Source organism: Heterodontus francisci, chromosome 11 (assembly GCF_036365525.1).
Source record: "Heterodontus francisci isolate sHetFra1 chromosome 11, sHetFra1.hap1, whole genome shotgun sequence".
Lineage (NCBI taxonomy): Eukaryota > Metazoa > Chordata > Chondrichthyes > Heterodontiformes > Heterodontidae > Heterodontus > Heterodontus francisci.
In genome coordinates, this window is record NC_090381.1 from 109,529,808 (window position 1) to 109,547,746 (window position 17,939).

The following is a 17,939-nucleotide window of genomic DNA, read 5'->3' on the forward strand; positions in this document are numbered from 1 at the left end:
ATGCACGGAATGTCCTCAAAGCCCTACGGGAAAAGGTGGATCCTGTCAGATGGTTCCCCGAGCAGACTGCCAAAATCATTTGGTGGAATGCTTCATCACCAGAACTTTCACACAAGCACCAAGATATAGCTTGGCTGGTGGTGAGTAGAGCCCTCCCTGTCAGATCTTTCCTGCATGTCTGCAGTCTCACTCCCTCCACACAATGCCTTTGAGGTGGCTGTGGTGGGGAAGAGACGGTTGCCCACCTCTTTCTGGAATGTGTCTTTGCAAAGCAGGTGTGGAAAGAGATGCAGTGGTTTTTGTCGAGGTTGATCCCAAGCAGCCCCTGTAACACAGGAGTCTGTGCTCTACGGGCTGTTCCCAAGGACGCACACCGAGATAAACATCAACTGCTGCTGGAGGACTATCAATTCGGTGAAAGACGCCCTTTGGTCTGCCCGAAACTTGCTGTTCTTCCAGTGCAAAGAGTAGTCCATGACCGAATGTTGCAGACTGGCACATTCCAAGGTCCAGGACTACGTGCTGAGGGGCACACTATAGCTTGGGGCAGCCGCAGCAAAGGCTCAATGGGGAAAGACCACTGTGTTAGGTCCCCCCCCACCAAGGTGAACTGAGGGGCTGGATCCATGGGAAACCCCTCAACTGTATCCAGAAAATATTTGTTTTGCTGTAAAATGTACATAGCATGTAAAATGAAATGAAAGGGTTGTGAGGCAACTCGCTCCTGTATTGAAGGAAACTGATCTCTTTTGCATTTTTTGTATTGTTTGACTTTGTGCTTTTTGGAACTGTTTTGTAATGTGTTTTTTCCAGTTTTTTACGAATAAAGTATATTTTGGAAATAAATAAAAAATTAAAATGTAACAAATTAGTAATTTGTAACTACAAGCACATTGCAATTCGAACATGTAATGCTGCTGAAAGAACACTGCAATGACAAGAGGCAGTTTTGCAACTCGGTGCAGTGACATTGCGAACAACACTGAAGCCAATCAGAGCGCAGCAGCGTCGCCCAATCAAAGGAGGGCCTTCTCCCGTCGCCCATTGGTCCGCTGACCACTACCCAATCAACGGTCGCAGTTTCGGCAACCAATCTGAAGAGGTGGAACTCAAGGGCAAGGACGAATGAGAGCTGTTGTTATGGGCGAGTGAGCGGTCAGTGACTGGGAGGTGCTCTCGGAGTGAGTAATAGCCGTCGGCGCTGGGTTGTACGTGGTGAGGCCGCTTTGTGGCCGGCCTGTGGGAGCTGCTGTTCCTTGTGTTTCGGGGTCTCGGGGGGTTGGATGCACCTCGCTCCACAGGTAAAGTTTTGGAGAAAGTTTCTCCTCCTCCCGGCCCAGAGGCTTCACGAGGCCTTCACCCTGTCTCAGTAACCCCAGGCTTCAAATAATGTGAATATTAATGCAAATAATGATCATCAAAACTCATGTAAATTTAATTCTGCAATCATTATACAGTAGATAAATATTTCAATGTCATTCAGATAAATTCTTAAGTTAGTGTCGCATATAAATATTGGTACATTTAAATATGTTAATGCCAAAGCAAAATACTTTGGGTGCTAGAAACCTGAAATGAAAAGAGTAAATTACTCAGCAAGTCTGGCAGTATCTGTGGAGAGAAACAGAGTCAACATAAAATAAAAGCAAAATACTGCAGATGCTGGAAATCTGAAATAAAAACAAGAAATGCTGGAAATACTCAGCAGGTCTGGCAGCAACTGTGGAGAGAGAAGTAAAGTTAATGTTTCAGGGCTGTGACCTTTCATCAGAACATTTCGGGTTGATGACCTTTCGTTAAAACCGTGACTCGTCATCCAGAGGAGACTGAGTTTAAATCCCACCAGGGCAGTTTGAGAACCTGCTGAGTGTTTTCTTTGTATTGAATATTTTATTGTTGAATTTAAATATATTGTCATTAGTACAACATTTCAATTAGGATTTTGTAGTATTTATCAATATTTACTGGATATGATTTGATAGTGGTTATGCTACTGGATTAGTAATCTAAAAGCCTGGCTGAATGACTTAAATTTAGTGAATTAAGTAAGTAAATCTGGAATATAAAGCTAGAATATAGACCACCACTGGATTGTTGTAAAAACTGATCTGGTTCAATTATTGGCCTTTAGGTTAGGAAATTTGGTGCCCTTAGCTGGTCTAGTCTCTGACACCTCTTAGATCATAAGATCATAAGATCATAAGAACTAGGAGCAGGAGTAGGCCATCCGGCCCCTCGAGCCTGCTCCGCCATTCAATAAGATCATGGCTGATCTTTTCGTGGACTCATCCACTTACCCGTGCTCTTTCCGTATCCCTTAATTCCTTTATTGTTCAAAAAGATACCTACCTTAGCTTTAAAAATGTTTACTGAAGAAGCGTCAACTACTTCACTGGGCAAGGAATTCCATAGATTAACAACCCTCTGGGTGAAGAAGTTCCTTCTTAATTCAGTCATAAATCTGCTCCCTCTAATCTTGAGGCTATGCCCTCTTGTCCTAGCTTCACCTGCCAGTGGAAACATCCTCTCTACTTGTATCTTATCTATTCCATTCATAATTTTATATGTTTCTATAAGATTCCCCCCTCATTCTTCTGAATTCCAATGAATATAATCCCAGTCTACTCAGTCTCTCCTCATAAGCCAACCCCCTCAAGTCTGGAATCAACCTAGTGAACCTCCTCTGCACCCTCTCCAGTGCCAGTACATCCTTTCTCAAGTAAGGAGACCAAAACTGCACACAGTACTCCAGGTGAGGCCTCACCAGTACCTTATACAGCTGCAACATAACCTCTCTGCTTTTAAACTCAATCCCTTTAGCAATGAAGGCAAATGGAATTTTGTCCTAATTACTTGCTGTACCTGCAGACCAACCTTCTGCGATTCATGCACAAGGACACCCAGGTCCCTCTGCATAGCAGCATGCTGCAACTTTTTACCATTCAAGTAATAATCCTTTTTACTGTTACTCCTACTGAAATGAATGACTTCACATTTATTAACATTGTATTCCATCTGCCAGACCCTTGCCCAATCACTCAATGTATCTATGTTCCTCTGCAAAGTTTCACAGTCATCTGCACACTTTGCTCTGCCACTTATCTTCGTGTCATCTGCAAACTTTGACACCCTACACGTGGTCCCCAACTCCAAATCATCTATATAAATTGTATATAATTGCGGTCCCAACACCGATCCCTGAGGCACACCACTAGTGACTGATTGCCAACCAGAATAGCGCTCATTTATCCCCACTCTCTGCTTCCTGTTAGTCAACCAATCCTCTATCCATGCTAATACTTTACCCCTAACGCCATGCATCCTTATCTTTTGCAGCAGCCTCTTGTGCGGCACCTTGCCGAAGGCCTTTTGGAAATCTAGGTACACCACATCCACTGGGTCCCCATTGTCCACCTTGCTCGTAATGTCATCATAGAATTCCAAAAGATTTGTCAAGCATGACCTGCCCTTCATGAACCCGTGCTGTGTCTGCCCAACGGGACAATTTCTATCGAGATGCCCTGCTATTTCTTCCTTGATAATATACTCAAGCATCTTCCCCACTACAGAGGTTAAGCTACCCGGTCTATAATTCCCCATCTTTTGTCTACCTCCCTTTTTAAACAGTGGCGTCACATCTGCTGTTTTCCAATCTGCTGGGACTACCCCAGAGTCCAGCGAATTTTGGAAAATTACCGCCAGTGCACCTGCTATTTCTCCCACCATCTCTTTTAGTACCCTGGGATGCATTCCATCAGGGCCAGGAGACTTATCAATCCTTAGCTCCATTAGCTTGCCCAACATTACCTCTTCCGTAATAATGATTGTTTCCAGGTCCTCACCTAGCAAACTACCCAGTTGTACCAAACCACTATGATGAAATATAAAACCAGATTCCTCACCTGTCATTGATCAAAGCATTGGATTCAGAATTGACAAAAACACATCCAGCCTAGTCCTTCTCTCTAAAGTCTAGGGACTTTTGCCACATTGTAATATTGGAGCAGGAATAGGCCATTGAGCCTGTTCCGCAATCATGGCTGATCATCCACTTCAATGCCTTTTTCCCACACTATCCCTAAATCCCTTTATGTCATTGGTATTTAGAAATCTGTCAATCTCTGCTTTAAACATACTCAATGACTGAGGTTCCACAGCCCTCTGGGGTAGAGAATTCCAAAAATTCACAACCCTCTGAGTCAAGAAATTTCTCCTCATCTCAGTCCTGAGTGGCTTCCCCCTTATTTTGAAATCGTGTCCCCTGGTTCTAGACTCTCCAACCAGGGGAAGCATCTTACCTGCATCTACCCTGTCTATCCCTTTAAGTATTTTGTAAGTTTCAATGAGATCATCTCTCATTCTTCAGATTGGGAGAGCTCTCCCACAGCAAAAGCCTGGCACAGTCATACTTTCAGAATCACCCTGCAGCAAATATCCCTGACTCCTCCATCGCCATCCCTGGGAATGTTGTGTCCCAGCAGAAATGTTGGCAGAGTTGGGAGGGAGTAGCCCTGGGAGTCCTCAACATTGACTTTCTACCCCATGAAGTCTCAAGGCATCAGTCCAAACATGGGCAAGAAAACCTCCTGCCCATTACTGCCTACTATCCTCCCTCAGTACTACATGTTGAATATTGCTTGGAAGAAGCATTGAAGCAAGGGCACAGAGTGTACTCTGGACAGGGGACTTCAGTGTCAAGAGTGGTTCTGTTGCACCACTACTGACTGAGCTGGCCAAGTCCTGAAGGACATAGCTGCCAGACTGAGGTGGTGAGAGAACCAAGAGGGGAAATACCTTGAACTCAACTACCTGTCACAGATGCATCTATCCATGCCAGTAATTGTAGGAGTACTTGTGTGGGTGACGTGCTGTGTTCACACTGAAGACACTGTCCATCATGTTGTTGTGACATGGCCACTGTGCTAAATGGGATAGATTCAGAACTGAACTATCTGCTCAAACATGGGCTTCGTGAGGCGCTGTGGGCAGTCAGCAGAATTATATTCAAACACAATCTGTAATCTCATGGCCTGACATATCCTTCACTACCAGTAGTATCAAGCCAGCGGACCAACCCTGGTTCAATGAGGAATGTAGAAGAACATGCCAGGAGAAGCACCAGGTGTACCTAAAAATGCAGTGCCAGCCTGGTAAAGCTACACCACAGGACTACACTGATTTTAAAGAACAGAGCAGCATGCTATAGTCAGAGCTAAGCGATCCTACAAACAGCGGAGCAGATCAAACATCTGCAGTGTCGTGTCCAGTTGTGAACGGTGCTGGACAATGAAATAACTAACTGGAGGAGGGGGCTCCATGAACATTCCTATTCTCCTTGATGGGAGAATATAATGAAGTGTTAGCAACCATCTTCAGCCAGAAATTCCAAATAGATGATCCATCTCCACCCCATAAGTTCCCCACTGTTGCAGAAGCCAGTGTTCAGCCAGCTCGATTCGCTGGGTGGAAATGGCTGGGTGCAGTGGACACAGCAAAGGCTGTGGGCCGCAGCTGTTGTCCCAGTATAGATGCAACACTGCCATCTACCTGACAAAGTGGAAAATTGTCCAGATAGGTCCTGGCCTCAAAAAGCAGGACCAATCTAATTTGGCCAACTAACGTCCCATCAGTCTACACTCAATTATCAAAGTGGTAGAATGGGTCGTCAGCATTGCTATCAAGTCACCAACAATCTGTTCACCGATGCTCAGTTTGGGTTCTGCCAGGATCACATTGCTCCAGGCCACATTGCAACCTAAACATGGGCAAAGTTCCTGAGGTGAGGTGAGAGTGGCTTTCCTTGCCATCAAGGCAGCATTTGACCAAGTGTGGCATCTTGGAGCTCTAGTAAAGTTGAAGTCAGCGGGGATGTGGGGATGGAGGGAGGGAGCTCGCCACTGGCTGGTGGCATACCACATTCAAAGGAAGATGCTTGTCGTTGTTAGAGGCCAATCCTCTCGGCCTCAGGACATCGCTGTACGATTTCCTTTGGGTAATGTCCAAGACCCAACCATCTTCAGCTACTTAAGCAATGACCTTCCCTCCATCATAAGGTCAGAAGTGTGGATGTTCGCTGATGATTGCGCAGTGTTCATTGTCATTCGCAGCTCATCAGATACTGAAGCAGTCTGTGCCTGCGTGCAGCAAGACCTGGACAACGTTGAGGTTTGGGCTGATAAGTGGCAAGTAACATTCGTGCCACACAAGTGCCAGGCATGACCATCTCCAACAAGAGAGAATCTAACCACCACCTCTTGACATTACCGCTGGTGAATACCCCACTATGAACATCCTGGGAGGGGTCACCATTGACCTAAAGCTTAACTGTTCCTGCCACCTAAATACTGTGACTGCAAGAGGAGGTCAGAAGCTGGGTATTGTTTGGTGACTGACTCACCTCATGACTCTCCAAAGCTTTTCCATCATCAATAAGGCACAAATCAGTGTCAAGGAGTGTGATGGTATACTCTTCCACTTGCTCCAACAAAAGAAAAAAAAACACTCGAAGCTCAACACCATCCAGGACAAACCAGCCTGCTTGATTGGCACTCCATCCTTCACCTTAAACATTCACTCTATTTACCACTCGTGCACCGTGTACCATCTACAAGATGCAGCAACTTGCCACGGTTGATTAACAGCATCTACCATAGCCATGATCTCTGCCACCCGAGGTACAAGGGCAACAGGCTGTTCCTGGGATGAGAGGCTGAGTAAATTGGGCTTATACTCTCTGGAATGAAGAAGATTAAGAGGTGATCTCATTGAAACATAGATTCTGAAGGGGCTTGACGGGGAGACACTGACAGGTTGTTTCCCCTGACTGGGGAATCTAGAACATGAGGACACAGCTTCAGGATAAGGAGTCTATCATTTTAGGACTGATGAGAAATTTCTTCTCAAAGGGTTGTGAATCCAGTTCCCTCTTCAAGCCACTCACCATCCTGACTTGGAAATATATAGTTGTTCCTTCATTGTTGCTGGGTCAGAATCCTGAAACCCACTGTGCTATTGCAGAGGGGTACACCAGATGGAGTGCGGTGCTTCAAGAACACAGTTCACCACCACCTTCTCGAGGGCAATTGGGGATGGACAATTAATACTAGCCTTGCCAGCAATGCCCATGTTCCATGAATGAATTAAAACTAAAAGTGCTGTGTCCAGGGCAGGTTCTAATTTAAATCTCTTGCATGTGATTCTGGAGCCTCTCACCAGGGAAGAATAGCAGAGGTGGTTTCCCTTTGCCTTCCTCGTGGGTTTTTATCTTTGGAGTACCTTCTCCCAGGTGGGCTTTAAGCAAGTCTAGGGAATCCCAGCAACCCTTTACAATAGAGGTAGCGACCTGTACTCATTGGGCACATCAGGAGTCAATTCACAGCTGTTGCTCTGGTTTCGACTTGCTGGACTGTCATAGAGCCCAACCCCAACACTATGACTCTGAGGCAGGAGTGCGACAACTGAGCCAGTGGTCACTCCCTGTTTGGACGCAAGTAGTCCTCCTAAAGGTTAAAATCCTAGTCTCCACTTACCAGGGCTATTTGCAGTGAGGTTCACCTAATCCAGAGGCAGGAATGCCACTGCCATTTTGCTGTTTATCATGTAACTATTTTGAATGTTTAGTATTGTGCACCTCGCAATGCAAGTTATTTTCATGTTTTAATTCTAATGTAAATCATTTTATTTTGTTACTTCCTGTTAGTTGTACGATGGATGCAGCAAATGAGGGCGATGCCCTGAATGGGGAAGAAACACCCTCAAACCCCTCTGAGTCTAGGCCTCAGCAATTACCTGAACAAAGGTCCTGTCCTGGCGAAGAGATATGGGATCGTGCCCGATGTGGGTGCTCGTCCAAGAAGCGAGAAGAGGCATCACCGACAGCAGCTGAGAAACTGGACTCTGCCTCTTCAGCGAAAAAACGGGACCAAATGTCACCCAAGAGACGGGAGGAGGTAGAAAAATCTCCGCGGAAAAGTAAGACCCATCGAAAGGTTGGACACAGGTACAGTAATGGTACCTGCATGGGGATAGCCAGCACACTCACTCACTGGGGGCGTGACCAGCACCCTCACACACTAGGAATAGCCAGCACTTTGATGATCTGGGGAAAACAGTAACTTAATCCACTAGGAACAGCCAGTACTGTAGCTTTGGATAGGGTGCAGAGAAGATTTACCAGAATGGTACCAGGCATGAGGGACGCTGTTATGAGGCGAGATTAGAGAAGCTGGGATTGTCCTCCTTAAGGCAGAGAAAGGGAGGGTTTAATAATGTGTTCAAAATTGAGGTGTTTTGCTCAAGTAAATAAGGAGAAACTGTTTCCCCTGATAGTAAAGTTGGTAACCAGAGGAGACGCAATTAAGTTGATGACAAAAACACCAGAGAGATCGGGAGAATTTTAAAATATATATAGCGAGATGGAGTGTGGGATGCACCACCTGAAGGGGTGGTGGAAGCAGATTCGGTAATAACTTTCAAAAGGCATTAAGTATGCACTTGAAAGGAAAGAAATTACAGGGCTGTGGGGAAAGAGTGGGGTGGGAATAATTGGATAACACTTTCAAAGACTGGCACAGATACGATGGGGCAAATTGCCTCTTTTTGTGCTGTGTGATTCTATGATGCACAGTGACTCCCCTGTGGACAGCCAGCACCCTTTTCTTGCTCCATGGGATAATATTCCCTTTAAAATGTCATTGTTGTGTGCGGCTAGTTTTTTCAAAGCTTAAAAAGCTTTTTGTGTGGCCACACACAGGTGACATTTAATACAGAGCAAGTCATGCGCGGTATCTTCCAAGCTGCTGCACAATGAAGCATGCGTGCTGCTTTGCGGGAGCATTGCCATGGGGATCTGTGGCATCTCTTACTTCTATGAATACTAATGCACCCTACGAATAGAACTAAAAGCTGATTGGGATGGTTCAGTGACACTGCAGCTACCCACCTGGTACACATTGCAATTCTCCTTTGCCTCTGCAATTGAATTCTTGTGTCCCCCTTAGCAGCTAAAAGCTAAATATTTAGGCAGTACAGACAGGAGTATCACACTCAGCATTTTGATCAACTTCCAGGCAGCTTTTAAAACCTGCCCACTGGTCAAATTTTATTGAAAGAACAAAAATAATCTACGTTGGGTTTATATTTCAGGAAATGTTAGAACCAAGCCATGTGTGACTATTATCTCCATAAGAATTCACAGTGTACTTTGAGCTCCAGTAATATAGGTGTCCCTATGAAGCCAAAGATAAAATTGCAGTCTAACTGCACCTGAAACAGAAACAAAATGTTTTTTCTTTCACGTTCACCTCAATTAATTACCTGAAGTAGTGAATTCCTGTGTTGTCAAGGGAGAATGGTCAGCTTCAGCTTATTGCCTAGACTTATGATGAATGGCTAGTTTGTTGAGGTGTCCATGGATTGCTCCCTAGTAAGTGTCTGAGCCTTTAGGCTGCTAGACAGCAGGGCTGGTACCCAAAAATATCTCAAGACAGCACCAGATAAGCTATAAGTGTGACCCTATTCCAAGAAGTTTCCTGGTCATTGCTGAGTTAGACAATGCCATTTAATTGTGTTGTGGCAGAAAATTTAATAATGCATGTGCTGCCTCATTTTCAGGAAGTTGGGAGTGCTCCATCGACTTGAGCGCAAAATCTAGGCTGAAACTCCAATACAGTACTAAGGGAGTGTTGCACTATTGGACGTGCTATCTTTCGGATGAGACATTAAACTAAAACTCCGTCTGGCCTCTCGTATGAATGTTAAAGATCCCATAGCACTGTTCAAAGTTCTCCCCAGTTTCCTAGCCAATAATTATCCCACAATCAACACCAAAGTACAGATTATCTGATTATCACATTGCTGTTTGTGGGAGTTTGATGTGTGCAAATTGGCTGCCACATTTCTGACATTGCAACAGTGACTAAACTTCAAAAGTACATAATTGGCTGTAAAGATTTTGTGATGCACTGTGCAATAAATGTAAGTCTTTCTGTATTCCAAGGATGTATCTCAAATTGATCTTAAGTGTTGCTGTCATGGTTCTGATAGTGTTCTGTGCTGGAATGTAGAGTGGATCAGCTTGAAATTCTGTCTTAACTTAATTTCTAACTGCAGTATGATGGGCTCTTCTTGTTACTTTTAAGCATTCTACGTGGTTGTGTTATTGACTTAGGGCAATCTTTGTTTAATTACGACAGGAGGAAAGTTTGCCATATCAAGATATGCCGATTAATTTAGTGCAAAATTTGTCAGAGACCCCAGAGGTACGGCTGGTATGTGGAAAATGGAAATGTCCAGCCTTTTTTTTATTATCTTATCCATTTGCACTGCTGCTTTTAATGACCTGTGTATCACACCAATGTGTCACTACTCCATTAAAAACCATAACCATTTTAAGTACCTTGTTTTGCCTTATTTGTCTACCATCTACAAGGCACAAGTCAGGACTGCAATGGAATACTCTACACTTGCCTGGATGCGTGCAGCTCCAAGAAGCTCGACACCATCCAGGACAAAGCCACCCACTTGATTGACACCCCATTCACCACCTTAAGCATTCACTGCCTCCACCACCGACGCACAGTGGTAGCAGTGTGTACCATATATACAAGATGTGTTGCAGCAACTCACCAAGGTTCCTTTGACAGCACCTTCCAAACCCTTGACTTCAGCCACCTAGAAGGACAAGGGCAGCAGATGCATGATAACAACACCGTCTGCAGATTCCCCTCCAAGCCACACACCATCCTGACTTGGAACTATATTGCCATTCCTTCACTGTTGCTGGGTTAAAATCCTGGAACTCCTTCCCTAACCCCACATGGACTGCAGCGGTTCAAGAAGGCAGCTCACCACCACCTTCTCGAGGGCAGTTAGGGATGGGCAATAAATGCTGGCCTAGCCAGCGATGCATACATGACCGAATTAAAAAAAAAAGGATGTCGATAGACTACTCCCACCAGTGATATCTTTCACTTGCTGTTTATTATCTGCACCCAAACTGATTCTACATCCTGATCTGTTACAATGTAGGAAATGCGGTTACAAATCGAATGACTTAGTGACCTGATAATTTGTTTTTAGTTGAATGGTATTCATTCAGGGATTAGCCAGGTTGCTGGGAAGAACTTCCCTGCTCTTCTTTGAATCATTCTGTGGGATTGTTTACGTCCACCTGAGATTGTAGATTAGGCCTTAGTTTGGTGTCTCATCGAAAAGGCAGTGCCTCTGACAGTGCAGCATTCCCTCAGTGCTACATCTGAAAATGACCTGCAGTGTAAATGGACTGTTTTCAGAGCTGTCAGTTAGAAGGTGATTGAATGAAGCAGCTTCTCCTGAATTCTTTATACAAACCCAGAGAGTGGTTAGAAAGTGGAACTTGCTAATACAGGTATTGTTGGGGCAAATAGCGCAGATTAGTTTAAGGGGAAACTAGCTAAGTATATGAAGGAGAAAAGTATAGCTGGATATGCTGGTAGGACGAGGTGAAGCAGGGTGGGAGGAGACTTGTGTAGGGCATAAACACTGCCATAGATTAGTTGGACTGAATGGCCTGTTTGTGTTAATTCTATGTACATCAATGCCAGATTTTCATAGTGAATGTAGCATTGGACAGCTGCAGGTCAGATGTAGAGTTTCTGCATTCCTGCTTTTTCAGTGTGTCCAATTTTTGCAAAATCCCTTCATGGTCTCAGTAAAACTGATTGGAAATGTGGAGGTCGCTGCGGTGAGTCCTTCTGTATTAACGTAGCAATGCAGCTGCTGCCTCATCAGATAATTTGCGGACTTAACCTTGTTTTGTTTGCAGCTGGCCGGTCTGCCCTTGACTCGTGAACCAGTTTGCTATGTTTGTGCATTCTGGTAAATACCTCTGTTGTAAATGCTTTTTTTTTATTGGCTGTTTGCAGAGATTGGGGAGGGATGGAAATAAAAGGCAATGACTAATGAGGGAAAGTGGTATTTTTGAAATGGAACAAACTAACCATACCTCCTTTTCTCCTTTCAGGCATGCACATTTCCTCCATGGCCCGTCTCCTGATACACACTTTGGACCTAAAGCCTCCATTCTGCAGAACTCCACCAGCATCATGTAAGTAAAAAGCATCTGCTTCACCCACCCCCACCCCCCCCAAATTTGGTTGAACAGAATTGTGAATAAATGACTTTCATCTAATCTTTCGGAGTCAGTTTCTTGGCTCTCAAAAGTTAAAGTAGCAGCTATATCGTGCTGGTGGGGGATTTGAGGTCAACAAATGCAGTTTTTGCATCAGTGTGAGAAGCAGTGCTGAATGTGAACAGGAGTAGCATTTAACTGGTGTCAGATCCAAGAGGCTGCCTCGCATCACTTTGGAACTTGTATTGTTAACTCGGTGTGAAGCCATGTTTCAAAGGTTTCTGGCTGCTGCACCTCAGGTGGTGTCTTCAGAGGCTGCGGCCAACACCTCAAGGGAAGCATTGTTGTTATCCTCGGGCAAGCAAGATGAGGGAAGCAGTAGGGGGCGATGTAGCTTGCTATCTGCGTCACCGCTTTATTATGGACGAAGGTGCTGCTTGTCTGTGTGGACCTGATTCTTGATATCCAGGAAAGATCCCTGACCCTAACTGCACAGTCGCATTCACAACTCTTGTGCAAGTGCAACAGTGTGTGCAAATTCTGTGCTTGCGCACTTGTTGGCTGACTGTCTTCGGATTAGGCCCTGCAGTTGAACGGGATGAATTCAGAGCATGGGCATACACACCATTTGTGGGAATCAAATCCAGTGGAAGTTGCTGCACAAATAAGTGGGTAATCGTGTTGTCTTTATGCCTGACCCTCTGGCATAGTGCTGCTGGTGGGCAGCTTCATTCACTGTACTTGCTCAATTTCCAATCACATGATGCTTTTTCCCACTGGGTCATCAGGGAGCTTAGAACTTTAAGCAAGTTTTCATAATGAAGAAGGTTCACTGACCTGAAACGTTAACTCTGCTTCTCTCTCCACAGATGCTGCCAGACCTGCTGAGTATTTCCAGCATTTCTTGTTAAAAACCCATCTGGTTCACTAATGTACTTCAAGGAAGAAAGTCTGCCGTCCTTACCTGGTGTGGCCTTCATGTGACTTCAGACCCACAGCAATGTGGCTGACTCTTAAATGCCCTCTGAAATGGCCTAGCAAGGGCAGTTAGGGATGGGCAGCAAATGCTGGCTTTGCCAACAATGCCCACATCCCATGAAAGATTTTTTAAAAAGTACAAGATTAAATGTAAGGGTTTAACACAGTGGGCAGGAGAAACTTCTTCACACAGAAAATTGTGAGGTTGTGGAATTCATTTGGCGCTTGAAGCAGAGGCTGTGTGAACATTCAAGATTAGATTGGTAGATGAAGGGATTTGGGCACAGAGAGGATATATGTAATTAGAACTATTGGTTCGCTTAGAAGATAAAAACTGACACAGACAGGACCAAATGACCTGTTTCCATATAATAAAAGCAAAATACTGTGGATGCTGGAAGTCTGAAATAAAAACAAGAAATGCTGGAACCACTCAGCAGGTCTGGCAGCATCTGTGGAAAGAGAAGCAGAGTTAACGTTTCGGGTCAGTGACCCTTCTTCGGAACTCCTGTTTCCTGTTGTAATTCCTAGGAGTTTCTATGTATGTGTAGGTTGAGGGCAAGATCATATCTGGCTGTGGTGCTCCAGTTTTCGAATATCTCGCGGACTCTCATTGTCTCATTGTGTGCAAAGACTAGCCAATTGAACAAGGTGCAGGAGTGTGTGATAGCGCCTGTTGAACCATACCCCATCGTGGATCAATCCCAAACCCTCCCAGCCCAACTCCCCCGCCACCATTTCTCACCTACATGCTCCCCTTGGCGACATCACCTGAAAATGCAGTATCAATTTCCACTTGTACGCTGATGACACACAACTCTACCTCATCCGCACCTCTCTCAAACCCTCCACTGGTTTTAAATTGTCTGTCTGCTTGTCTGACATCCAGTACTCTAAGTAGAAGTTTCATCCAGCTAAATATTGGGAAGACTGAAGATATTGTCTTGGCCACTGACTCCATCCCTCTCCCTAGCAATTGAAGAGGCTGAACCAGACTGTTCACAGCCTTGGTGTTGTATTTGATCTCGAGCTGAGCTTCTGACTGTATATCTGCAACGTTACAAAGACCATCTATATCCACCTCTATAACTTCGCCTAACTCTGCCCCGGCTTGGCTTATTTGCTGCTGAAACTCTCATCTATGCCTTTCTTACCTCTGATCCAAACTCTGCTGCCTATGTCCTAACTCACACCAAGTCCCTTCCGCCCATCACCCCTATGCTTGCTGTCCTACACTGTCTCATAGTTAGGTAATGCTTTGATTTTAAAATTCTCATCCTTGTTTTTAAATCCCTCTGTGGCCTCGCCCCTAACCTCCTTTAGGCCTACAAGACTCATCTCTGTACTCCTCCAATTCAGGCCTCTTGCTCACCCCCAGTTTTAATGGTTCCACCATTGGGCAGCCCTGCCTTTAACTGCCAATGTCCTAAGCTCTGGAATTCCCTCCTTTAAAACCCTCATGCTCTCTACTACTTTTCCTCTTGAGGTGCTCCTCAAAACCTACCTCTGAACAAGCTTTTGGTCACCTGCCCTAATGTCTCCTCATAATGCTCCTTGGGATCTTTTACAGCGTTAAATAAGCTATATAAATGCAAGCTGAATCAGTGCCTTCAGAAGAGGGATGAAGAAAAAAAGTTTATGAAATCAGCAATGTGGGTAACCTTTTTATTGGTTGTAATGGTGTAATATTTTCTCTATATCCATGTGGTGGGATCCACTGTTCGTTGAAAGGGTTTATTTGTTTAGTTCTGTTCTGTTCAGGCACATTCAGGATCCAACTAGTCAAAGGCTGACCTGGGACAAACCGCCGACAAACGTACTGGTCATCAAAAAAGTCAAGGATGAAGCCCTTCTGGAGCCATTCAAAGAGCTGTGTACCTTCCTCATTGAGGTGAGACAGGACACTTGATTCTCTATAGAGACTACGCAGCTGAGTTGGAAAGCATTGGGACTTTATTATTTTTGGTGAAATGGTCTTTTTTTTATAGTGAGTTAGTAACCGAACATTATTTTACTAAAATACAAACCAAAAATGCTGGAAACACTCAGCAGATCAGACAGAATCTGTGACGAGAGAGAAATAGTTAATGTTTCAGGTTGATAACTTTTCACCAGAACTGGAAGAAGTTGGAGATGTAACCGGTTTTAAACAAATGCCGAGGAAGATAAAGAATGGAGGGGGGAAAGAACAAAACGGACGGTGTGATACAGAGTGAAAGACAGGAGAGATTAAATGATGAGGGATGATGATGCAAGGCAAAAGGATATGGTAATAAGACAATTAAAGAAACAAAAGATGGGCCTACAGAAGGGGGGACTTTTGAGTTTCTGTGCGGTTGTGCAGCTTAGAGAGAACATTGGCAGAGGAGGGTTGTGGTTGGATAAGGAATAGTTATGCCTGTATTCAGGAAAGAATTGGAGGGGCCTCAGTGTGTCCTTAGTGGGAGATGGAGGTGTAGAGTTTGGACGCCTATGGTGAAACAGGTGGTTAATTCCAGGTAACTGGAAATAGCGGAATAGGTTTGAGGTGCTAAACAAACTTCTCCTGATCCTATGTTCCTTATTTGTAAGTGACGGAGGGCATCTGAAGAGTCAGGGATGTAGGTGGGAAGAGACTGGACAAGGGGAGTAAAGTAGTGTCAAGATAGGAAAAAATCAGTTCCATGGGGCAGGCTGAAATGATGGGTCTACCAGGGCAGTCTTGTTTGTGGATCTTGGGAAGGAGGTGGAAATGGACTTTGTGGGATTGGGGGACTGAGGTGGGAGGCTGTGAAGGGAAGATCTCGAGGGGAGATGATGTCAGTGACAGCCTGGGAAACGATGTTTGGTGCTGCGGTCATTGTTCACGGGTAGTTAGGAGGAAGTGCCAGAGTGTTGGATTTCACCTTTTCAAGATAGAGATTGGTCCATCGAACAACAACAGCGCCAGTCTTGTTGGCAAGCTTAATGACAATTTTAGAGTTGGATCTGCGAACGAATACTGCAAGTCCTGAGTGAGATAGGTTAGAGTGAGTGAGGGGAGCAGAGAAATTGAGATGACTGATGTCACATCAGCAGTTCCTGATGAAAAGATCAAGAGGGGTTAAGAGGCCAGATGGAGGGCTTTAAGTGGGATGAGAATTAGGAAGATGGGCGAAAGGTCCACTGTACATCAGAAAAATTCCTGGCCAAAGAATTGGACATGGAGGCAAAGTGGATGGTAGAGCTTAGTGTTACGCTAAGCTCGAAGTTGATTGAGGTGGGGCATAAGATGAAGCTGAGGACTTGTTTATTTTACTACCCTGTTTGTAGTGTTGGATTAGTACGGAACACTACTGCCCTGTTTATAGTCACTTTATTCCTCTGTTTATGGTGGCAGGTCAGTATGGAATACGACTTTTAAATTAAACCTCAACTGCAGAGCTATGGCGAAAACCAGATACTTTTTATCTCATTTTTGTTAGTGCCACTCTGAGTCTCATCACAGTACATCAAACAATTAGGGGGCAAAAAGCAATAGTTCAGATCCTTCCACCAAGCTTATTTTGATATATTGTAACAATTTTTTTAAAATTCGTTCATGGGATGCAGGCATCGCTGGCTAGGCCAGCATTTTATCAACTGTGGGCTTAATAATTCAAAGTGATATGCCATTTGATTCAGTTTGCATGTTACTGCCAGTTTCTTGTTGAATTTGAGACGTCGGATATGCAAAATCCAGGAAGGTGTCAGTTACACTTTTCCAGGTGGAAATACCTTTTTGTTTAAATGGGTGAACTTGGAAAATCGTACGAAGGCAGATGTTTGAAATCTCGGCAAGTTGCCAGTATTATTGGTCAGTTTTAATCCCCAGTCTGTGCCTGGGAGCATAGGCACTGGAGCAGGCCGTTTAGCCCCTTGAGTCTCTTCTGCCATTCAGTTTGATAATGGCTTATCTGCATCTCAGTGCCATTTCTCCGCCTCTTCTCCATATCCCTTGAGACTGATCTCAAACATTCTACCCTTCTGACCAGCTTATGGAAAATCTTTATGCACAGGACTCTGTCTCCTTCGCAACGGGAAGGTTTGTTTCATGAATTTAAACTTCTTTTGGAGATGATCATTATTACTTTTTCCATGATTAGGATGTTTCCCCAAGGCACCATGATGTCTGAGAAACAGCAGATCTGAGTATGTGACGTGGTTTCAGTGTTGTTTCTTTGTAGTGTTGCCAAAGGAAACCAGAATACTGCATGTCAAAGCACAAATGATGGAGCTCTCCAGATATCTTATTAGCTGTCCCTAATGTCCCCAGATCTGCTGCCATAAGTAGATTGGATCCCAACTGACACAACGGCGTTGCTGTGTTAAAAACAAGACTGAACAAAGTTGCATTTCGTGGAGTAATACCTGCTGTGTATGGGTTTAAATGGCACGCTCATTCACCTCCTCCTTCCCGCACTTGCTATCACGTTGAGAGTACCTTGCAGCAAAGTGTTCCTTGGCAGCATTTGTTAAGTGAGGGAGCTGGGTGGAATTGTTGGTCTTTCAACTGAACTGTACTTTTTATTTCATCATTTTCTTTTTCCTCTTGATCCAGGAAAAGCACTTGGTTGTGTTTGTTGAGAAGAAAGTGGTGGATGATGCAGCGCTTGCTAAAGATAGAGACTTTGAGCCTATCAGGCAGCAGCTCAGCCCTTTTCGAGAAGGTGAGATGGGGGAGGGAGGTAACTTCACTGTCTGTAGCCTATCGCTTGAAGAGCAGATCTGTAAATGTTGGAAATGCACAACAGATCAGTCATCCCATGAAAAGAGAAAAGCTAGGGTAAACATTGAGATGTGAGGAAGAGTCTACCTAGAGACCCTTTCTGAAAACCCAGTGTTACCTGAACTT

At 44.6% G+C, this 17,939-nt stretch overlaps 1 protein-coding gene across 1 annotated transcript in view; it reads left to right on the top strand.

Moving 5' to 3' along the window:
- Window positions 1-1,137: 1,137 nt before the first annotated feature.
- nadkb (NAD kinase b) overlaps window positions 1,138-17,939 on the top strand; it is a 50,533-nt gene continuing 33,731 nt past the window's right edge. The window contains exons 1-5 of the mRNA XM_068042744.1: window positions 1,138-1,301; window positions 7,700-7,999; window positions 12,002-12,085; window positions 14,849-14,978; window positions 17,646-17,754. Coding sequence (XP_067898845.1) covers window positions 7,707-7,999; window positions 12,002-12,085; window positions 14,849-14,978; window positions 17,646-17,754 — 616 coding nt within the window. The 5' untranslated portion in view covers window positions 1,138-1,301; window positions 7,700-7,706. The remainder of the gene's footprint in view (window positions 1,302-7,699; window positions 8,000-12,001; window positions 12,086-14,848; window positions 14,979-17,645; window positions 17,755-17,939) is intronic.